The 23,602-nt window shown below is 43.9% G+C and overlaps 3 protein-coding genes across 3 annotated transcripts; 2 read left to right on the top strand and 1 right to left on the bottom strand.

The window, feature by feature from the left end:
- Positions 1-444: 444 nt before the first annotated feature.
- Positions 445-1,443, bottom strand: LOC146399681 (olfactory receptor 52A5-like). The gene has a single exon (XM_084975012.1). It carries the CDS (start codon positions 1,405-1,407, stop codon positions 445-447), a length of 963 nt encoding a protein of 320 aa, XP_084831138.1. The 5' UTR covers positions 1,408-1,443.
- An 11,016-nt stretch (positions 1,444-12,459) lies between these two features.
- LOC110258220 (olfactory receptor 52A1-like) lies at positions 12,460-13,398 on the top strand. The gene has a single exon (XM_021081408.2). It carries the CDS (start codon positions 12,460-12,462, stop codon positions 13,396-13,398), a length of 939 nt encoding a protein of 312 aa, XP_020937067.2.
- An 8,707-nt stretch (positions 13,399-22,105) lies between these two features.
- LOC110255373 (olfactory receptor 52A1-like) lies at positions 22,106-23,044 on the top strand. Its single transcript, XM_084978206.1, has one exon. It carries the CDS (start codon positions 22,106-22,108, stop codon positions 23,042-23,044), a length of 939 nt encoding a protein of 312 aa, XP_084834332.1.
- Positions 23,045-23,602: the final 558 nt, after the last annotated feature.

The raw sequence follows: 23,602 nt of genomic DNA, 5'->3' as shown, positions 1-23,602 counted from the left end.
GTTCCAAATGTGTCAAAAGAGAGATTCATAGGCAGATATTAGAAAAAGAGACGTGGACAAAATTATGCCTGTGGTTTGGGTTAGCCGTATGAGAGTGTGACTGTGTGACATGGTCCCTGAAACTTGTCTGCAATTGAGTGTTGGTTTCTGCAATTTTCTTCTCAAGGGAGGTCTAAGCGTTGCTAGAGAGAAAGCCCCAAGTCTGAAGAGGGAGGCCAGAAACAGAAGAATAATGGAAACGTGTTTCCCACCATTTGAAATCACAGCGTAAGAGAATTTTACTCTTTCTCAGAGGAGGAACCCCAGGTTCCTGGGATTTGATGCCTTATACATTTCACTTCCGTTATGAGACTCTGAGATTCACAGTTTAGGCCAGATTCAGCTTTTAGCACATTGATGTGGCAACGTTGTTGTACTAACGTGAAATCTCTTTAGAAGGAGCCACTAGTGATCAGGATGTTTTGGATCTAAACATATTTTCAGGACGTGGTCGCGAATTTGTTTGGTCCTCACGCCATAGACAATGGGGTTGAGAAAAGGTGGGACTAGCAAATAAAGGTTGGATAAGAGGATGTGAACACAGGGCGGGATGTGAGAAGCAAACCTGTGTGTAAAGAAGGAGAAGAAGGCGAGGAGGTAGAACTGCAGGAAGACGCAGATGTGGGCGATGCAGGTGTTAAAGGCTTTGCATCGTGCCTCCTTCTGGGGCAGCCGAAAGACAGTGATAAAGATCGAAATATAGGACACAGTGATGACAATGATGTCAAGCCCTAAGATGGTGAAGGCAACAAACAGACCAATGATCTTGTGGATCCGGATATCTTCAGCGGCCAGCTTCACGAGGGCCATGTGCTCACAGTAAGAGTGGGAGATGACGGTAGTTCGATAGTGTTTAAGACGGCATTTGATAAGTACCAGGCACGGTGCTGTGAGAATGGCAGCCCTGAGTGTCACCCCAACTCCCATGTGAGTCAGGAGTTGTCGGGAGAAGATGCTGGCGTGTCTCAAGGGGTTACAGATGGCCACGTAGCGGTCTAGGGCCATCGCCAGGAGGACCCCCGATTCAATGGCCTGGAAGGAGTGAATAAGCCCCATTTGCAGAAGACAGGCTTCAAAAGAGATGTCTGGCCAATGGAACCAGAAGATGCCTAACATTTTGGGGAGAATGCAGGTGCTAAGTGCAATGTCCGTGGCCCCCAACATAGCCAAGAAAATGTACATAGGACGATGGAGATTGCTTTCGTGTTTGACTATCACTAAGATCAGGGAATTCCCACTCAGAGCAATAAGGTCCATGACACAGAACGGAATCCCGATCCAGCACTGCACGGACTCCAGTCCGGGAATCCCGATGAGTGTGAGGACAGAGGGCATGAAGACTGAGCCGTTGAAGGTGAGCATGCTCATCTGGTGCCTAGGGCTAGGGCTGCTTCATCTTCTATTGCCTGTGAAGCCTTCATAAGTTAAAGATAAGACAAAGTTAGTTTATTGTAGTAAAATGGACCTTAGTTAGGAGTATCCCGTCTCATCTTTTCTATCCCAACTATTCCTCGCTAATTTTCTGTCTCTTTTTCCAATGTCATTATGTGACCAGTCCTCCGGTTCTATGTTTCTGCATGTCGTCCTAATTTTCAATGAAATGTATTAAGTGGACTTGATGGTTTCCTTTTGGTCCCTGACTACAGGAACAAACAAGATCCCTTTAACTCATCTTTGCTTATCATCTTCTATGCTTCTTCATCACCGGCTAATTGGAAGTGAGGGACAAAATTCATTGAATTCAGAGTAAAGGTATTTCAGGAACTGGACTCTATAGCCAGCTTAGCTATGAGGAATCTGCAATGGTAGAAAATTGTTCTGCTTGATCATAACCAGATTAGCAACTGTGAAAAGAATGTTTTTCAGGTTTGCAACTCCCTAACTTTTTTAGCCAGCTTAGTCTCTCCATGGTCTGAACACTCTGCAAAAGATTCTCCCCGGATGCTTTCAATTCAATGTTTCAAACTTTCAGTGTTTCTCCCAAAACCAGCCATACATCTTACACTTTTCCTTCTTAAACTCTGAGACAATAAATCCACACGTTTAAATTCATGGGTGTTATCCTTACCAGTCTCTTTTAGATTTGTCTGTGGGAGGCCCGACTGTGGGCACATCACCTGTGTTCCAGTATCAACCTCTGTCTTCAGTTATTCTCTCTCCTTATCCACAGTCCTTTGGCCTGAATACCTATGTTTTCATAACTATTTACAGTAACAAAACTCCCCTTTAAATGTAGTGTTTACGTATAGCCTTATGCATCTTATATCCACTCAAAACACACTTTCTATACAGGTGAACATTTTCCTTTACACACTGGTTTTCACAGGACTGGCTCCATGCCCTTCTTCCTCTGTGCCCTTCACTGCTTCCTTCATGCATAAGACTGTGCGCCTCCAGGGCCTCCTGCAAGTGGCTTGCCTTATCATTTTCCCAAACGTGGGGACTTTCCTGCCTGCCAATTCCCTACAACCTGTATTTATCTCTTCTCCAAATCAATCAATACATATATATATATATGAGATATAGATTATATTTATATATCTATGAGATATAGATTATATTTATATATATATGAGATATAGATTTTATATATATATGTATATATATATAAATTCCAGTGTGAGGACCCTCCTGGTACTCTGAGATCGTGTGCCACAGTGCAAGACAGCTGCAAGTGTGGACTACGTCTTTGAATTGAGCAGCAAATGCCTTAATGTCTTAATGTCTCCTTAAACCCCAGATCTGCTTTCCAATGAGACCCATTGGCTGTGGATCTTGGCAGTTATTGGCACGGGATCTGAAGTCTGCCAGGAGAAGGTAAATCCTGGATGCCACCACTTTGCTTTACAGGCTCTAAAGCCAATTTTAAAGCATCTCATTGTCTCTGTTTCTGTGTTGGTGAAACAAGGATGGATCATGGATAAAAACACATCACAGTGTGACTGTGCACATTAAAGGACATAATCCCTCTAAAGAGTTGGAAGAAACATAAAGTGTTTGATCGTCAATAAAAGTCCGCACTTAATTAATGGACATTCATCTTCGGCTCACAAAGAACTCGAGATATTTGAGGAGCACTTTGCTCCAATGAGCATTTCTACTGAATTAGCTGAAGGGCAACTTTTTTCTTGCATCCTTTCCAGTCTTAACATGTATAATACCTTTGGCAAATACGCTTTCCATTCATCCATCACCACAGATGTCATTCTCTAGATCTTTTTTTCTATTTGTCAACCTCTCTTTGCAATTTGTCGCCCCTTGTGACGTTAGCTGATTCAGAAATACTGTGCAAATATGCAACACAGTCTTCCTAGTGTTTAAAAACTCAAACACTCTAAGATCATATTGCTCTTTCTTATCCTGGAATTCCTTTGGATCACATGATACAGCCACACTTTCTGAAACCAACCCTTCATTTCCTTAGAGCCCGTGCAGAATCTCAAACCCAAAGACCTACCAGGGACCATCTGTGTTAACTCGCATAGAGGCCAGGAAGTGGCAATCGTCTTGATGTTTCCGATGGTGCAGGAGGGATGCTTTATAGTGTAGGATGCACCTGGGAATGTGGTTCCACCAATCCCTGGAGAGCTTTTAGGGTCCCTGGAGACAAGGAAGAGGCATAATATGGTTCAGAATGTACAAGATACATCGTCTGAACGTGCTTCTCCATTTTAAAAGTGTGCTCAAACTTTGGTTTCACCTTGGGAACAGGAACCAAAAGGAGCCTCCTTTCAAAAATTCCTAAGAGAAGGCAGTGTCCCAAGATAACACACGTCAGTGTTACTGACTCACCAAGATACTGAGCCAACCAAGGTACATTTAAACTTTTGAGATAAGAGTGTGAATATAGGCTAATGAGCATGGACCTCGTGACAGAGAGATTCAACAAAAAATTTAGTTGAATTCTAGATGGAGAAGCAGTGCTTTCTTCTTTAGGTGCTTGAAAGGGACCTACCTGGGAACATTCACCTCAGGGTCTCAGGTACCAGTCACTTTCTGAGCTTCTTCCATATGAAAGTGGGTGACACAATTCTTTCTTTTATCCAAACCAGCGCCCACCGCATTTCCATAAAAGGATGCTATGTATTTTCAGGAGTGTTAGTGACAGTCATACACCTTCTATCAACTTCCCAACCTGAAACTGTTATCTATGGCAGCTGTTTACTTGGTTGGAAGAAGGGTTGGTGCTTTACAGTAGGGATTTGGAGCTCTAGCACCTAGAAGAGGAGGAAATAAGATGTCTCTTATCCGCATAGGACAAGAGAAAGGCCGCCAACCCTGGATGACGTGCCTCTGCCTGAGAGACCTGGTCATCTTACTTGAAGTCACAGTGTTTTTGTCCTGGGTCACTGGCTCTGGCCCTATTGAGTCGTTCTGTTCCTTTGGAATGGAAAAGCTCCCTGGCCACCTTTTCTCATGAAATTCCCACGCAATTATAATCATCCTAGAAAAAGCAGTGGTCTAGAAATGAGGGCAGTTAAATGGAGGATCCAGCTCACCCTGGAGTACACGTGGGCATCACTTCCTAGCTGGGCACTCAGTGATTCCCACTGGCTGGCTGAAGTCAGGTGGAACTGAGTCTCTACATCAGGGAACCCAAAACACACAAACAAAGAGACAAAGAAACCAGTGCATGTCAGATTGCCAAAGCCTCACGCCAGAAAGAGATGGACCAAACCAAAGTGAAATATTTTCAGGGAAGACAAGATGAATTCTTCAGATAAACTAGGAAGCAGGCGGAGTTGAGGACCACAGGTTCTCAACTCTGTGCACTCTTCTTTGTGTATAATACAGCTCTCAGTATAGACCTATCGAGGGACTCCCATCCTCGATCCTCGGCACACACTTAAATGTTTCAGGAAAAGGGAGGAGTTTCATGTTTTAATCCATGAACCACGGGGACTCTTGGTTCCTGCAGCACAGAGTAGGCAGCACTGGCATGTAGCACCACAATGAGGGGATGAGGCCGAGTCTCGGTGAGATCCTAAGAGGGAACTAAGTCCATGACATCTATGAAGGGAACGTAGAATGAAAGCTATGTACTAAATGCAATAGATGAAATGAAGTTGCTGTTTCCAGTATTTTGTTGTCCAACTTAAGAATGAAAGTTGCTGCCCAGGCTCTTAATGTGACATTTCTGATGGTGTGGGGGTTGAGGAAGGCTAGAAGAATCCTTTAGCAGCTAGACTAGGGTTAAATGGAGACTCATTTCATAAAGATCTTCTTGAAAAAGAAGCATTTAGATGTCATGATTACCTGACTATAAGTAGAGAAAGTGTCCTTATGAATCTCAAATGGAAAAATAACTTACGTAACCCCCTACTAGTCTTCAGCCTCTAATTTTAAGTTGGCTTTGAACTTTGCTTTGGGGTTAAGTCCAGCCACATTTGGTTAAAAAATGAGTTTTTGAATTGGACTGTAGCCTTGAACCTGAATTCTGCCCCTAACTATGATGTAATTTGTGGGTTTTTTTTTTTTTCTTTTGCGTTTCCTCTGCTTTTGTTTCCATGTGTCTGCCATGTAGAAAATACCACTGATAACTGCTTCATATATTTGTTCTGTTATTTCAGTGATCTTACTCTCTTTAAAGCACTTAGAATACTATACTGTATAAAGGCCTTCTGTAATGAATTTATGATTGTAATGACTGGTGTTTTTGAACGTTAAAATAGGCTAAACTGGGAGTTCCCGTCATGGCGCAGTGGTTAACGAATCCGACTAGGAACCATGAGGTTGCGGGTTCGGACCCTGCGCTTGCTCAGTGGGTTAACGATCTGGCGTTGCCGTGAGCTGTGGTGTAGGTTGCAGACGCGGCTCGGATCCCGCGTTGCTGTGGCACTGGCGTAGGCCGGTGGCTACAGCTCCGATTGGACCCCTAGCCTGGGAACCTCCATATGCCGCGGAAGCGGCCCAAGAAATAGCAAAAAGACAAAAAAGAAAAAAAAAATAGTATTAGGCCTTGTGAAATTTATCGTGGGGCTATAAATATAGTCTGTGGTCAAAGTATTTGAGTTTGAAATGTCAAAATAATCGTTTCTTTCCTATGTCCTTTGAATTAAAAAATAACCCTGTTGTGAGAATTAATGGAGCATGGCCATGGAGAGCAGACTTGGGGTTCCTGGTTATGGGGGGCAGTGGGAGGCCTGTTGGAGGGAGTGGGATGGGTGGGCATTTGGGGGATTTGGGGGATACAAACTGTTATATTTGGAATGGATGGGCAACGGGGCCCTACTGTACAGCACAGGGAAATGTTTGTGATTGGGTCCCGTTGCTGTACCACAAAACTCGAAGAAACATTGTAAATAAGGTATCCTTTACTTTTAGAAAAAGTTTGCAGAATTGCTTAAAATGATGTGTCGTTATTCTCGCATGTCTTCCTCTCCTGCATGCTGTCACCAAGTGTCAGATACCATGGAGGTCAGGAGCATACAGATAAATTTGACGTGATCTACGGAGATGGAGTAGTTACATAAATTGAAAATGACGGGTAGTGTTGCACGTGTTGTGGAGCTTTTAGGAGCGGGTATGAGAAAAGAATGACAATGGCCAGTGTTCTTGTATTCCCGTACACACCTACCTAAATTCTAAAAGCTGGACAGCAGTTAGGCCAGCAAAAAAGCACCCATGTTTTTATCCCATAATAGAAGGAACAGTGTCCAGAACACTCAAGTAGCCCATTTTCTATACAAAGTCAAGTAATTTAAAGCACCCCCTGAAAACAAGCAATGTGTAATACATGAAGATGCTAAACTAGTGTTTAGACTTAGAATGCTAAGTTTGGTAATTTTGAAAAGTAGGACATACGTAAGAAATACCAAGCAGTAAAACATGAAAAATACATTTTCCTTCTCATGAGACGTTCTGTACGATTGACTATTGGAGTGAGTAAGAACTAATAGAGAGGGGGCATCATAACTGGAGTTGTTGCTTTCTTTTCTTTTGTTTTTAAGAGACAATGCCTAGGACTTTGCTTGAGTAGGAACTGGTACAGGCCATCATCAGAAGCACATGAGTACATTTCTGGATGGGTCAAGTGTGTGACTCATGGTGAGCTTTTCTGAATTGAGGTTATTTTCAAGAACAGTGCTCAAAATTGGTTCATGTTGATATAACGTTCATTGCATAGACTATTGCAGAATAGGTCAGGAGATTCCTATGTAACACTTGGCCAGAGTCACAAATTACTTCTCTTTTGCCCCATTTTCATTTGAGAGATAGATGATCAGAGAGAGAGAGATCGATTTTTGCTTTTTTTTGCTCCAAATCATTTATGATTAAGTTGAAGACATGGCGCTTCTTTCTTCCTAAATAATTCTACCTGTATTTTCCAAGGAAAGTGATACTCTTTTGTGTAACTGTTCTGTGATACCCTAGCCCTCAGAATGTTTCGTATATTTTTATGTTTTTTATTTTGTCCATTATACTCGATGTAGAGTGTTCTGTCAATTACTCCTGCTCAGCAACGTGGCCCAGTCGTACATGTATACACACATTTTTGTTCTCACATCGTCCTCCATCGTGTTCCATCAAAAGTGACTGGATGTAATTCCTTGTACTGTACAGCAGGGTCTCATTGCTGATCCCCTGTGAAGTCAGGAGTCTGCATCTCTTGACCCCAGACTCTGAGTCCATCCCACTGCTTCCGCCTCCCTTTGGCACCCACAAGTCTGTTCGTCAAGGGCATGTGTTTCTTTTCTGTGGGAAGGTTCATTTGTGCCATGTATTAGATTCCAGATAGAAGTGACATCGTATGGTATTGGGCTTTCTCTTTCGGACGTACTTCACTCAGGATGAGAGTCTCTAGTTCCATCCCTGTTGCTGCAAGTGGCATTATTTTGCTCTTTTTAATGGCTGCACAGTATGCATTGTGTAGATATGCCACATCTTCTTAATCCATTTATCTGTGGATGGACATTCAGGGTTGTTTCCGTGTCTTGGCTGCGTGAATCATGGTGTAATGAACATAGGGGTGCATGTATGTTTTTCAGTGAAAGTTTTGTCGGATATATGCCCAGGAGTGGGATTGCTGGGTCATATGGTAACATCAGAACTGTTAATCCTGAGATAATACTCTAAGCTAATTGGCAGTTCAAAGTCACAGTTGGATAAGAGTCCAAACATTACTTCTAGCGACATTTTCTTGTTGCCCAGCATCCAACACAGGACCGCACGGTGACTTAACAGGGACGGATCTTCAGAGTTCTTTCATCTGCCGCAGCTCCTCTGAATTTCTTTTGCTTCCTTATGTTTTTCGTTTGCTTGTTTGGCTTTGTTTCTGTGCAATTATTTACCTTACATTTTTAGATGTTTTCGTTGAATCCTAACATATGTAAAAATGCTATGTGATATGACTTATTAAATACCTTTCACAAGGTAGACTAAATGTGTAACTGTCTTATGGAGAAACATAACATTTCTCAACCCTGAACAAACCCTCCCCTTCTCCTTGATAGTCATTAATTCTTCAAGGATTGCATTAATCCTAAATGTTTTCTTAAATCCTTAAAATGAGTTGTGTCTTGAAGGAAATGAAACTCTACAGTATACACTGCAGAATATGTCTGTGGGGAGGAATTGCTACAAAGCAAGAGAAGAGGCAGCAGCCACCTGTGTGGGAAGATGCTTCCTTCCTGATGACTACAGAATATAGGGAAGTGGTGGAATGGGCAGCTTAGCAGACAGAGGCTTGTTCCTTGGATTTCACCTGTTCAGAGCTACGAAGATCATGAGATTTGGCCAATGTAGTCCCATTCATTGTGGAGACAAGTGAAAGTAAAACACAATGATTCAAAATCTATGGGTTACAGCAGAGCATTCAAAGGAGGAAGTTCATAGCAACACAAGCATACTTCAGGACACAAGACACATCTCCAATAAACACCCTCATCTTCCACCTTAGAAAATAGGAAAATAAAACAAAGAAAACCCAAAGTTAGTAGAATGAAGGAGATAATAAAGATCACGGCAGAAATAAATGAAATAGAGACTTCCAAAACAACTAAACAAACAAAAAAATCAGTGAAACTAGCTGCTGTTTCTTTGGAAAAAATAGAGAAAATTTATAAACTGCTTGACAGACTCACAAGAAAAAAGAATGGAACCCAAATCGATAAAATCAGGAATGAAAAAGGAGAGGTCCTAACCAATGCCACAAAAGCACAAAGCATCGTTAGAGATTGTGATGCACGATTATGCACCAATGAAATGGAAAACCTAGAAGAAAGGAAGAAATTCCTACAAATATACAATTTCCTGAGGCTGAGCTGGCAAGCACATGGAAAATATGAACAGATCAATTTCTAGTCATGCAATGGACTCAGTAATCAACCATTCTCCACAAACAAAAGTCCAAGACCAGATGGCTTTGTGATGAATTCCTTCAAACATTTAGAGAAGATCTAACACCTCTCCTTCTCAAACTGCAAGGTACATCCACGTATATCACGCATACAGAGAATCTGTTGAAGGGGAAAAGAGGGAGCCAGAGAAAAATGTTCATATATGCCACACCTTGATCAGAGCTCAGCATGAGAAGAAACAGAAATGGCACCAGAGTTGGTCGTTCTGAGAAATGACGGAAGTTGCAGAAATGGCTTCATTTAAACAGATCTGAGTAATGACCCTGCAGGAGAGTTAGATGGGAAAATGTAGCACATGATCACTTACGGGTAGAACATGTTCTTTCCAGAAGTGCTTCAGTAAAAGGAAGGGTCAGAAGAGCACTTATGTAGATAGAGCTCTCCTGGCACAGGAACATGTCTACGTTTAAGAGGACGTCAATGGTCGGCAAAGAAGGGCAGCTCAAAAAGAACACCACTTGTGGAAAGAAACCTTGTGTATATTATGAATGTGTCTGCACTGAGGCTGTGGGAAAGGAGAAAAGCACAGCCAGGAGATTTCTGCAACTAGTACAAATGACATCAGGGACATTCGGTGCAGATGAGCGTCAGAGAGCTTAGTTAAAATCGGTTGGGTCCCTTGTGGTTTTCCTTAGGGGCTAATAAATCCTCTAAGTCCCTCTTCTTCACCTGCTCATCAGGGAACCCTGAGATTGGTGCCTAGCAGCTTTCTTCTCCAATTGGAGCTCCCTAAATTGATGCTGTGTCTCCGAATACCACAGCCAGTGCTGTGCGTTCTGTCAGAGGATGGACATGCCACCGTGACCTCAGGCAGACGTGCAGAAGGTGGAGCGTGTCTGTCTTGCGGAGGCAAAAGAGACGCCTGAAAGCCGATGCTGGAGGTGTCCACCCATGGGCACACGGTCCCAGCACCAAACGTATTGGAGTTGCTGACTTTCACTGGGTTCTGCTACCGAGGGGGCAGAGATAGAAGAGGCCACGCGGCCCACGGAATGCAAGGAAGTGAGGCTGACCTCCCAGGAGAAGAGCAATTGAGTGAGACGTGATGAGTGACAGGAAAAGGAAGAACTAAGATTACTCTTCGGGAGTCAGGTAGGAGGAGACCCGGTTCCAGCAGCAACTGGCAAGTAATTCTCGGTGTCCCCGCGTGGAATCCCATGCGTTTGCATTACCAGTTTTTACAATACTAGTAACTCCATCTCAAAAGCCGTGCGTTCAGTGATGTGCTCGCAACCTGCCATCCCACTACCTGTACCTGGCAGGGAATGCTCCCAAGTCATCTTCTGACCCCTTAAGAGAGTCAGACAATGTGGTCTTTATTCAAGGTTCCTCTTCTAATTCTGCCCCTCTTGGAAGAGGAAAACCTCTACTGCTCTCAGGAAGAGGCCATGGCCCATGAATTGCAGCATCATCGAATTAAGCTCTGGGGAGAAAACCGGTGGAAATCAAGGTCCTTATTTAACTGACTCGTCTGTCCTAAATATATGTCAACCAGCCCAGCCTTCTGTCTTAGAATGACTCCCGTTGACTATATTCAATCATGTAAGGCTTAAAGCACCGTAAATCCCAACTGCTTCCTGCATCATCGGCTTGTTTGGTGACATGCAGTGAACAGCTGGCGGATCATTAGCTTACAGACACAAAGCCACACTCTGGAGAGTTTACAAAACAAGAAAATAACCTAACTCTATGTTTCACATAATCACACCCATTTCTCCGGTGTATAGCTTTAGCATCTTGATTCAAAACGTGTCATTTTTTAAAGGTACTAAGTTTGGTCAGAAAAGAAGTTTCATGTAAAGCATAAGAGTGGAGGTGTTAAGGAAAAAAACCGTAGTCCGTGAATTGAGAAAGGATTCAGTTGTCGTCAGTTGCTCTGGAGCCCTGTACTGAGTCATCTCAGGTCTACCACGATCTGCTCTGCCTTCACGTCTCTTTCTACATGTGACTCCTTTTAGGGAGCCTGTCCTTTTGGGGAGCCTGTCCCTGGGCCCTCTATTCTCTATTAATGTCTTCTGTCTCAGCTCATAAAATGATTCCAGGGTTCTCTTGATCTCTACTTCATTCAGAGTGAATGAGACGACATTGGCTGAATCGCATGCTCATTGTAGCTCTGAACAGTTTAAATCCAAGAACCAGCCTCCATCTGGCCAGGTCACCCACGTCACTGTTCTCCCATAGTCTATAGCCATCCAGCATGAGTCCTGTAACCTCATATGTCACTGCTGCCCATTCTCTTGCTTCTTAGCGATTCCTCGTCTCTGGATATTCTGTAGTGTGTATTATGGGATTCCAGCTATTTTAAGACACAACTAGTTTGAAGGGTTTCAGGTGTGAAATGTGCATGAAAAATGAAGTGTAATTTTACTAGACATGTAAAAATTAGTAAACACCGTGACCCATACTCTCCAAAATACATGGATTTGAATGATCTTCTCTAAAGTTCTCCCTTCACATGCTTTTGAAGGAACATCTATCCATACAAAATAGATACGTAGATAGACAGACAGACAGAGGGAACTCTTGGGTGTCCACTTTTCTATCTCTATTTTCTCACATAGGTAGTCTTTTCTCCCAATACACTACTGAAGTCTGAGAAATTGCGAGTCCAAACCAACAGTTCGTGAATGAAAGACGACAGGAACTAATAGAGCCCTAAGGTCCCTGGCTATGGGAGATGGAGAGATTGAACAGAGACTCACTCATATTCAAAGGAGATTTACAAAGGAAACAAGCCAGTCTCTTTTGTCCTCAGGTGCAGAAAAGAATAACGGAAGTCAGCAGTTACTCCCTTGCCCAGGTGTTTGGCTTGTTCTGATGCAGGTGGCTCACCCTGCACATGCCGTCTTGAGTACTGTGTGTGTGGATGCGCTTCCTGAGAATGGTGAAGGATCTCTGAGGATCCGTCTTTTCCTTTCGTTCTGTGGATGGAGTGTATGGTATAATCGTAGAGTGCAACAAAATTCTGACACTATGATGGCTTTCGATAAACCTAGAAAGTAGAAGAAGAAGAGAGCCCTGACGACCTTCTCTTGGTTCCATCGGGAGGTCCAAGGACACTATGTCCATTTCCAACGTCACGATCCTCACGCCCTCTGTGTTGACACTGACAGGGATCCCAGGCCTGGAGTCTGTGCAGAGCTGGATTGGGATTCCATTCTGTGCCATGTATCTCACTGCTGTGCTGGGAAATTCCTGGCTTCTGAGCATCATCAGGTCGGAACGCAGCCTCCGTGAGCCCATGTACCTGTTCCTAGGCATGCTGGCAGCCACGGATATCGCACTCAGTACCAGCATTGTGCCCAAGATGCTTGGGATCTTCTGGTTTCATGTCTCAGAGATTTATTTTGATGCCTGCTTGCTTCAGATGTGGCTCATCCACACATTTCAGGGCATCGAGTCAGGCATCCTGCTGGCCATGGCCCTGGACCGCTATGTGGCCATCTGTTCTCCCCTGAGGCATGCTGCCATCTTTACCCAGCAGCTAGTCACTCAGATTGGGGCTGTGGTAACACTCAGGGCTGCCATTATTGTAGCCCCATGCCTCGTCCTGATAAAGTGTCGATTGCACCTTTATCATACGACAGTCATCTCCCACTCCTACTGTGAGCACATGGCCATTGTGAAACTGGCTGCAGAAAACGTCCAAGTCAACAAAATCTACGGTCTGTTTGTGGCCTTCACTGTTGCAGGGTTTGACCTCACAGTCATCACTCTGTCCTATGTCGAAATATTCATGGCAGTGTTTCGTCTGCCCCAGAAGGAGGCCAGGCTGAAAGCGGTCCACACTTGCATCCCTCACATCTGCGTCTTCCTGCAGTTCTACCTCCTTGCTTTCTTCTCCTTCTTCACACACAGGTTTGGTGGGCACATCCCCCCTTACATCCACATCCTCTTCTCTAGCATCTACTTGGTGGTCCCTCCGTGCCTCAATCCGCTTGTCTATGGGGCAAAGACCAAGCAGATCCGCATCCATGTGACAAAAATGCTCTGTTCGTGAAAGTAACCAGGATTACTACTGTTCTGCTCTCCTTTTTGTGTGATAGTAACCATCTTTCCAAAGAAAAATAAGCTGCAGAAATCGTGTTGTCTGAGATCTTGGAGGTTTCCATGTAATTGCTTTCGGAAAAGCTGGTTTTCAGAGTTTCATAGCCCCTGAGGCCAATCAATGGGTTTCTGGATTCTCACTGCGAAAGTAGAGTGAGAATCGCAGAAAGAGGAAAACAGTGCACGTGTTTTGCTTCCTTTTCTCTGTGGTTTTTTGTCCCAGGTTGAGCTATCTTCTCTGAGAGTCCTCCTCCAGGGGTTCCTATTGTGGCTCAGAGGTAATGAGCCTAACTAGTATCCATGAGGACAGAGGTTCCATCCCTGGCCTCCCTCAGTGGGTTAGGGATCTGGCCTTGCCGTGAGTTGTGGTGTAGGGTTCAGACGAGGCTCTGATCCCGCGTGGCTGTGGCTGTGGGGTAGGCCGGCTGCTGTAACTCTGATTTGACTCCTGGCTTTGCAACTTCCATGTGCCATGGAGGCAGACCTGCAAAGACCGAAAAAACCACACAAAAAACAAACACCCTCCTCCCGCAGGCTTCATAGATCATGGATTTCTCAGTGATTTTAAACACTCATTGTTCTAGAGTAATCAGGTGCTGCATGAAATCAAGTAGCTGCCTCCCTTTCTTTCTTGATCCAATCGCTCATCTTAAAAATCAACAACAAACACAAAGCAGCCTCTGTGTATCTTCGTCATATTCTTATCCAAACTCTTGCATCTACTGAGACGGTTAAGGCTGAAGGTCTCATTACATTCCCAAGGTCATTCAAGGAGTTACAAGCACAACACCCTTGAAACCCCCTGTGTTCCCATTTAACTCCAGTCTTCTTTCTGGTTCTTCCATCCTGTCCTTCTTAATCAATTCATCCATGGTTATCACACACCTATACTCTTATAAACAGTGTCCTAGAAAATAGTGGCCTAGTGGTACATTTGACGTAGTATGTCTATTTCATGAGTTTGTAGCTGTCGTAAGCTCTCATTTCTTGGAAAGAGGGCCAGAGAAATGGAGAGGGAAGTAGTCCTTGTCCCCACAGAATGTGTAGCGAGCAAAGAGAACGGAGCATGAGGATCTGGCCCAAAGCATCAGTCATAGATCTCCTCGCTCTTGTTTCTGAAGTAGGGAGTGTGATTCTTGAGGCAGGATGACCCGTGACCCCGGACGGAAGGACCCACCATGCCAGGTGCGGGACCGAGGCGATGTCACCGAGAGAAAGTGGTGAAGGGCAGGGCACAGGGTGTGGTGTTGTGTTGTGTTCTGCAATGTAAGGTGCACTTTGAGGAAACACCATGAATATTACGAATGGGCACGGACATTGTGCAAAATGGTTGAACTTTATTCTGAAAACCACTATGTCTCCTACGAGAGCTTTTCTCTATGAGATGGACACACGTGTGTGTGTTTCTGTGTGTATCTCCTTGGGCATGTGCCAGCATGTATTGATTACCATGCCTTTTAAACAGCTAAGTTATAATTTTTTGTAAATATGTGATTGCTCTGTTTAAGGATTAAGGACTTTAGAACTTACCAGAGGTGAATTTTTCCTGAAAACGTCAGCTTATTGGTCATTTTTTAATAAAGGTGCTAAACAGTATTCACATGTGTGAAGGTGTCCATGCCTTTTTACATTTATTCTTTGAATGTCCACACTGTGGCATGTGGACGTTCCAGGGCTAGGGGTCTAATCGGAGCTGCTGACTTCACCACAGCCCCAGCCACACCAGATCCGATACCATCTGCGACCTACATCTCAGCTCACGGCAGTGCTGGGTCCTTTAACCCACTGAGTGAGGGCAGGGCTCAGACCTGCATCCGCATGGATACCAGTCAATTCTTTACCCTCTGAAGCACAAGGGGAGCGCCTGCATGCTTTACATTTCAACAGTATTGAAAATATAGTTGAGTTTTTGAATTGGACTGTAGCCTTGAACCTGAATTCTGCCCCTAACTATGATGTAATATGTGGGTTTTTTTTTTCTTTTGCGTTTCCTCTGCTTCTGTTTCCACATGTCTGCCATGTAGAAAATACCTCTGATAATTGCTTCATATATTTGTTCTGTTAATTAAATGATCTTACTCTCTATAAAGCACTTAGAATACTATGCTGTATAAAGGCCTTCTCTAATGAATTTGTGATTGTAATGACTGGTGTTTTGAACTTTAAATTAGGTTAAACAGTTTTTAATGTTAGGCCTTGTGAAATTTATTGTGGGGCTATAAATATAGTCTGTGGTCAAAGTATTTGAGTTTGAAATGTCAAAATAATCGTTTCCTTCCTATGTCCTTTCAATTAAAAAATAACCCTGCTGTGAGAATTAATGGAGCATGGCCATGGAGAGCAGACTTGGGGTTCCTAGTTATGGGGGGCAGTGGGAGGCCTGTTGGAGGGAGTGGGATGGGTGGGCATTTGGGGGATACAAACTGTTATATTTGGAATGGATGGGCAACGGGGCCCTACTGTACAGCACAGGGAAATGTGTGTGATTGGGTCCCATTCCTGTACCACAACACTCGAAGAAACATTGTAAATAAGGTATCCTTTACTTTTAGAAAAAGTTTGCAGAATTGCTTAAAATGATGTGTCGTTATTCTCGCATGTCTTCCTCTCCTGCATGCTGTCACCAAGTGTCAGATACCATGGAGGTCAGGAGCATACAGATAAATTTGACGTGATCTACGGAGATGGAGTAGTTACATAAATTGAAAATGACGGGTAGTGTTGCACGTGTTGTGGAGCTTTTAGGAGCGGGTATGAGAAAAGAATGACAATGGCCAAAGTTCCTGAATTCCCGTACACACCTACCTAAATTCTAAAAGCTGGACAGCAGTTAGGCCAGCAAAAAAGCACCCATGTTTTTATCCCATAATAGAAGGAACAGTGTCCAGAACACTCAAGTAGCCCATTTTCTATACAAAGTCAAGTAATTTAAAGCACCCCCTGAAAACAAGCAATGTGTAATACATGAAGATGCTAAACTAGTGTTTAGACTTAGAATGCTAAGTTTGGTAATTTTGAAAAGTAGGACATACGTAAGAAATACCAAGCAGTAAAACATGAAAAATACATTTTCCTTCTCATGAGACGTTCTGTACGATTGACTATTGGAGTGAGTAAGAACTAATAGAGAGGGGGCATCATAACTGGAGTTGTTGCTTTCTTTTCTTTTGTTTTTAAGAGACAATGCCTAGGACTTTGCTTGAGTAGGAACTGGTACAGGCCATCATCAGAAGCACATGAGTACATTTCTGGATGGGTCAAGTGTGTGACTCATGGTGAGCTTTTCTGAATTGAGGTTATTTTCAAGAACAGTGCTCAAAATTGGTTCATGTTGATATAACGTTCATTGCATAGACTATTGCAGAATAGGTCAGGAGATTCCTATGTAACACTTGGCCAGAGTCACAAATTACTTCTCTTTTGCCCCATTTTCATTTGAGAGATAGATGATCAGAGAGAGAGAGATCGATTTTTGCTTTTTTTTGCTCCAAATCATTTATGATTAAGTTGAAGACATGGCGCTTCTTTCTTCCTAAATAATTCTACCTGTATTTTCCAAGGAAAGTGATACTCTTTTGTGTAACTGTTCTGTGATACCCTAGCCCTCAGAATGTTTCGTATATTTTTATGTTTTTTATTTTGTCCATTATACTCGATGTAGAGTGTTCTGTCAATTACTCCTGCTCAGCAACGTGGCCCAGTCGTACATGTATACACACATTTTTGTTCTCACATCGTCCTCCATCGTGTTCCATCAAAAGTGACTGGATGTAATTCCTTGTACTGTACAGCAGGGTCTCATTGCTGATCCCCTGTGAAGTCAGGAGTCTGCATCTCTTGACCCCAGACTCTGAGTCCATCCCACTGCTTCCGCCTCCCTTTGGCACCCACAAGTCTGTTCGTCAAGGGCATGTGTTTCTTTTCTGTGGGAAGGTTCATTTGTGCCATGTATTAGATTCCAGATAGAAGTGACATCGTATGGTATTGGGCTTTCTCTTTCGGACGTACTTCACTCAGGATGAGAGTCTCTAGTTCCATCCCTGTTGCTGCAAGTGGCATTATTTTGCTCTTTTCAATGGCTGCACAGTATGCATTGTGTAGATATGCCACATCTTCTTAATCCATTTATCTGTGGGTGGACATTCAGGGTTGTTTCCGTGTCTTGGCTGCGTGAATTATGGTGTAATGAACATAGGGGTGCATGTATGTTTTTCAGTGAAAGTTTTGTCTGGATATATGCCCAGGAGTGGGATTGCTGGGTCATATGGTAACATCAGAACTGTTAATCCTGAGATAATACTCTAAGCTAATTGGCAGTTCAAAGTCACAGTTGGATAAGAGTCCAAACATTACTTCTAGCGACATTTTCTTGTTGCCCAGCATCCAACACAGGACCGCACGGTGACTTAACAGGGACGGATCTTCAGAGTTCTTTCATCTGCCGCAGCTCCTCTGAATTTCTTTTGCTTCCTTATGTTTTTCGTTTGCTTGTTTGGCTTTGTTTCTGTGCAATTATTTACCTTACATTTTTAGATGTTTTCGTTGAATCCTAACATATGTAAAAATGCTATGTGATATGACTTATTAAATACCTTTCACAAGGTAGACTAAATGTGTAACTGTCTTATGGAGAAACATAACATTTCTCAACCCTGAACAAACCCTCCCCTTCTCCTTGATAGTCATTAATTCTTCAAGGATTGCATTAATCCTAAATGTTTTCTTAAATCCTTAAAATGAGTTGTGTCTTGAAGGAAATGAAACTCTACAGTATACACTGCAGAATATGTCTGTGCGGAGGAATTGCTACAAAGCAAGAGAAGAGGCAGCAGCCACCTGTGTGGGAAGATGCTTCCTTCCTGATGACTACAGAATATAGGGAAGTGGTGGAATGGGCAGCTTAGCAGACAGAGGCTTGTTCCTTGGATTTCACCTGTTCAGAGCTACGAAGATCATGAGATTTGGCCAATGTAGTCCCATTCGTTGTGGAGACAAGTGAAAGTAAAACACAATGATTCAAAATCTATGGGTTACAGCAGAGCATTCAAAGGAGGAAGTTCATAGCAACACAAGCATACTTCAGGAGACAAGACACATCTCCAATAAACACCCTCATCTTCCACCTTAGAAAATAGGAAAATAAAACAAAGAAAACCCAAAGTTAGTAGAATGAAGGAGATAATAAAGATCACAGCAGAAATAAATGAAATAGAGACTTCCAAAACAACTAAACAAACAAAAAAATCAGTGAAACTAGCTGCTGTTTCTTTGGAAAAAATAGAGAAAATTTATAAACTGCTTGACAGACTCACAAGAAAAAAGAATGGAACCCAAATCGATAAAATCAGGAATGAAAAAGGAGAGGTCCTAACCAATGCCACAAAAGCACAAAGCATCGTTAGAGATTGTGATGCACGATTATGCACCAATGAAATGGAAAACCTAGAAGAAAGGAAGAAATTCCTACAAATATACAATTTCCTGAGGCTGAACTGGCAAGCAGATGGAAGATATGAACAGATCAATTTCTAGTCATGCAATGGACTCAGTAATCAACCATTCTCCACAAACAAAAGTCCAAGACCAGATGGCTTCGTGATGAATTCCTTCAAACATTGAGAGAAGATCTAACACCTCTCCTTCTCAAACTGCAAGGTACATCCACGTATGTCACTCATACAGAGAGTCTGTTGAAGGGGAAAAGAGGGAGCCAGAGAAAAATGTTCATATATGCCACACCTTGATCAGAGCTCAGTATGGGAAGAAACAGAAATGGCACCAGAGTTGGTCGTTCTGAGAAATGCCGGAAGTTGCAGAAATGGCTTCATTTAAACAGATCTGAGTAATGACCCTGCAGGAGAGTTAGATGGGAAAATGTAGCACATGATCACTTACGGGTAGAACATGTTCTTTCCAGAAGTGCTTCAGTAAAAGGAAGGGTCAGAAGAGCACTTATGTAGATAGAGCTCTCCTGGCACAGGAACATGTCTACGTTTAAGAGGACGTCAATGGTCGGCAAAGAAGGGCAGCTCAAAAAGAACACCACTTGTGGAAAGAAACCTTGTGTATATTATGAATGTGTCTGCACTGAGGCTGTGGGAAAGGAGAAAAGCACAGCCAGGAGATTTCTGCAACTAGTACAAATGACATCAGGGACATTTGGTGCAGATGAGCTTCAGAGAGTTCAGTTAAAATCGGATGGGTCCCTTGTGGTTTTCCTTAGGGGCTAATAAATCCTCTAAGTCCCTCTTCTTCACCTGCTCATCAGGGAACCCTGAGATTGGTGCCTAGCAGCTTTCTTCTCCAATTGGAGCTCCCTAAATTGATGCTGTGTCTCCGAATAGCACAGCCAGTGCTGTGCGTTCTGTCAGAGGATGGACATGCCACCGTGACCTCAGGCAGACGTGCAGAAGGTGGAGCGTGTCTGTCTTGCGGAGGCAAAAGAGACGCCTGAAAGCCGATGCTGGAGGTGTCCACCCATGGGCACACGGTCCCAGCGCCAAATGGATTGGAGTTGCTGACTTTCACTGGGTTCTGCTACCGAGGGGGCAGAGATAGAAGAGGCCACGCGGCCCACGGAATGCAAGGAAGTGAGGCTGACCTCCCAGGAGAAGAGCAATTGAGTGAGACATGATGAGTGACAGGAAAAGGAAGAACTAAGATTACTCTTCGGGAGTCAGGTAGGAGGAGACCCGGTTCCAGCAGCAACTGGCAAGTAATTCTCGGTGTCCCCGCGTGGAATCCCATGCGTTTTCATTACCAGTTTTTACAATACTAGTAACTCCATCTCAAAAGCCGTGCGTTCAGTGATGTGCTCTCAACCTGCCATCCCACTACCTGTACCTGGCAGGGAATGCTCCCAAGTCATCTTCTGACCCCTTAAGAGAGTCGGACAATGTGGTCTTTATTCAAGGTTCCTCTTCTAATTCTGCCCCTCTTGGGAGAGGGAAACCTCTACTGCTCTCAGGAAGAGGCCATGACCCATGAATTGCAGCATCATCGAATTAAGCTCTGGGGAGAAAACCGGTGGAAATCAAGGTCCTTATTTAACTGACTCGTCTGTCCTAAATATATGTCAACCAGCCCAGCCTTCTGTCTTAGAATGACTCCCGTTGACTATATTCAATCATGTAAGGCTTAAAGCACCATAAATCCCAACTGCTTCCTGCATCATCGGCTTGTTTGGTGACATGCAGTGAACAGCTGGCGGATCATTAGCTTACAGACACAAAGCCACACTCTGGAGAGTTTACAAAACAAGAAAATAACCTAACTCTATGTTTCACATAATCACACCCATTTCTCAGGTGTATAGCTTTAGCATCTTGATTCAAAACGTGTCATTTTTTAAAGGTACTAAGTTTGGTCAGAAAAGAAGTTTCATGTAAAGCCTAAGAGTTCATGTGTTATGAAAAAAAAAACCCGTAGTCCGTGAATTGAGAAAGGATTCAGTTGTCGTCAGTTGCTCTGGAGCCCTGTACTGAGTCATCTCAGGTCTACCACGATCTGCTCTGCCTTCACGTCTCTTTCTACATGTGACTCCTTTTAGGGAGCCTGTCCTTTTGGGGAGCCTGTCCCTGGGCCCTCTATTCTCTATTAATGTCTTCTGTCTCAGCTCATAAAATGATTCCAGGGTTCTCTTGATCTCTACTTCATTCAGAGTGAATGAGACGACATTGGCTGAATCGCATGCTCATTGTAGCTCTGAACAGTTTAAATCCAAGAACCAGCCTCCATCTGGCCAGGTCACCCACGTCACTGTTCTCCCATAGTCTATAGCCATCCAGCATGAGTCCTGTAACCTCATATGTCACTGCTGCCCATTCTCTTGCTTCTTAGCGATTCCTCGTCTCTGGATATTCTGTAGTGTGTATTATGGGATTCCAGCTATTTTAAGACACAACTAGTTTGAAGGGTTTCAGGTGTGAAATGTGCATGAAAAATGAAGTGTAATTTTACTAGACATGTAAAAATTAGTAAACACCGTGACCCATACTCTCCAAAATACATGGATTTGAATGATCTTCTCTAAAGTTCTCCCTTCACATGCTTTTGAAGGAACATCTATCCATACAAATAGATACGTAGATAGACAGACAGACAGACAGACAGAGGGAACTCTTGGGTGTCCACTTTTCTATCTCTATTTTCTCACATAGGTAGTCTTTTCTCCCAATACACTACTGAAGTCTGAGAAATTGCGAGTCCAAACCAACAGTTCGTGAATGAAAGACGACAGGAACTAATAGAGCCCTAAGGTCCCTGGCTATGGGAGATGGAGAGATTGAACAGAGACTCACTCATATTCAAAGGAGATTTACAAAGGAAACAAGCCAGTCTCTTTTGTCCTCAGGTGCAGAAAAGCATAACGGAAGTCAGCAGTTACTCCCTTGCCCAGGTGTTTGGCTTGTTCTGATGCAGGTGGCTCGCCCTGCACATGCCGTCTTGAGGACTGTGTGTGTGGATGCGCTTCCTGAGAATGGTGAAGGATCTCTGAGGATCTGTCTTTTCCTTTCGTTCTGTGGATGGAGTGTATGGTATAATCGTAGAGTGCAACAAAATTCTGACACTATGACGGCGTTCGATAAACCTAGAAAGTAGAAGAAGAAGAGTAGCCCTGACGACCTTCTCTTGGTTCCATCGGGAGGTCCAAGGACACTATGTCCATTTCCAACGTCACGATCCTCACGCCCTCTGTGTTGACACTAACAGGGATCCCAGGCCTGGAGTCTGTGCAGAGCTGGATCGGGATTCCATTCTGTGCCATGTACCTCACTGCTGTGCTGGGAAATTCCTGGCTTCTGAGCATCATCAGGTCAGAACGCAGCCTCCGTGAGCCCATGTACATGTTCCTAGGCATGCTGGCAGTCACGGATATCGCACTTAGTACCAGCGTTGTGCCCAAGATGCTTGGAATCTTCTGGTTTCATGTCTCAGAGATTTATTTTGATGCCTGCTTGCTTCAGATGTGGCTCATCCACACATTTCAGGGCATCGAGTCAGGCATCCTGCTGGCCATGGCCCTGGACCGCTATGTGGCCATCTGTTCTCCCCTGAGACATGCTGCCATCTTTACCCAGCAGCTAGTCACTCAGATTGGGGCTGCGGTAACACTCAGGGCTGCCATTATTGTAGCCCCATGCCTCGTCCTGATAAAGTGTCGGTTGCACCTTTACCATACAACAGTCATCTCCCACTCCTACTGTGAGCACATGGCCATTGTGAAGCTGGCTGCAGAAAAGGTCCGAGTCAACAAAGTCTACGGTTTGTTTGTGGCCTTCACTGTTGTAGGGTGTGACCTCACCATCATCACTCTGTCCTATGTCCAAATATTCATCGCAGTGTTTCGTCTGCCCCAGAAGGAGGCCAGGCTGAAAGCGTTCCACACTTGCGTCCCTCACATCTGCATCTTCCTGCAGTTCTACCTCCTTGCTTTCTTCTCCTTCTTCACACACAGGTTTGGTGGGCACATCCCCCTTTACATCCACATCCTCTTCTCCAGCATCTACTTGGTGGTCCCTCCGTGCCTCAATCCGCTTGTCTATGGGGCAAAGACCAAGCAGATCCGCATCCAAGTGACAAAAATGCTCTGTTCGTGAAAGTAACGAGGATTACTACTGTTCTGCTCTCCTTTTTGTGTGCTGATAACCATCTTTCCAAAGAAAAATAAGCTACAGAAATCACGTTGCTTGAGATCTTTGAGGTTTCTATGTAATTGCTTTCCGAGAAGCTGGTTTTCAGAGTTTCATAGCCCCTGAGGCCAATCGGCAATGGGTTTCTGTATTCTCACTGCGAAAGTAGAGTGAGAATCGCAGAAAGAGGAAAACAGTGCACATGTTTTGCTTCCTTTTCTCTGTGGTTTTTCATCCCAGGTTGAGCTATCTTCTCTGAGAGTCCTCCTCCAGGGGTTCCTATTGTGGCCCAGAAGTGATGAACCTGACTAGTATCCATGAGGACAGAGGTTGCATCCCTGGCCTCCGTCAGTGGGTTAGGGATCTGGCATTGCCGTGAGTTGTGCTGTAGGTTTCAGACGAGGCTCTGATCCCACGTGGCTGTGGCTGTGGGTTAGGCTGGCTGCTGTAACTCTGATTTGACTCCTGGCTTTGCAACTTCCATGTGCCATGGAGGCAGACCTGCAACGACCGAAAAAACCACAC

Source organism: Sus scrofa, chromosome 9, assembly GCF_054392235.1.
Source record: "Sus scrofa isolate SSC_HxYL_T2T_F1_AM1 chromosome 9, Sscrofa_HxYL_maternal_Yorkshire_Landrace_v2.0, whole genome shotgun sequence".
Taxonomy (NCBI): Eukaryota; Metazoa; Chordata; class Mammalia; order Artiodactyla; family Suidae; genus Sus; species Sus scrofa.
Note: the sequence above shows the minus strand (reverse complement) of the source record. Positions and strands in the feature narration are given on the sequence as shown.

What these genes read in the sequence shown, in the direction of transcription:
- LOC146399681 (XM_084975012.1), bottom strand. Translation starts at nt 1,407, where the DNA reads ATGAGCATGCTCACCTTCAACGGCTCAGTCTTCATGCCCTCTGTCCTC.
- LOC110258220 (XM_021081408.2), top strand. Translation starts at nt 12,460, where the DNA reads ATGTCCATTTCCAACGTCACGATCCTCACGCCCTCTGTGTTGACACTG.
- LOC110255373 (XM_084978206.1), top strand. Translation starts at nt 22,106, where the DNA reads ATGTCCATTTCCAACGTCACGATCCTCACGCCCTCTGTGTTGACACTA.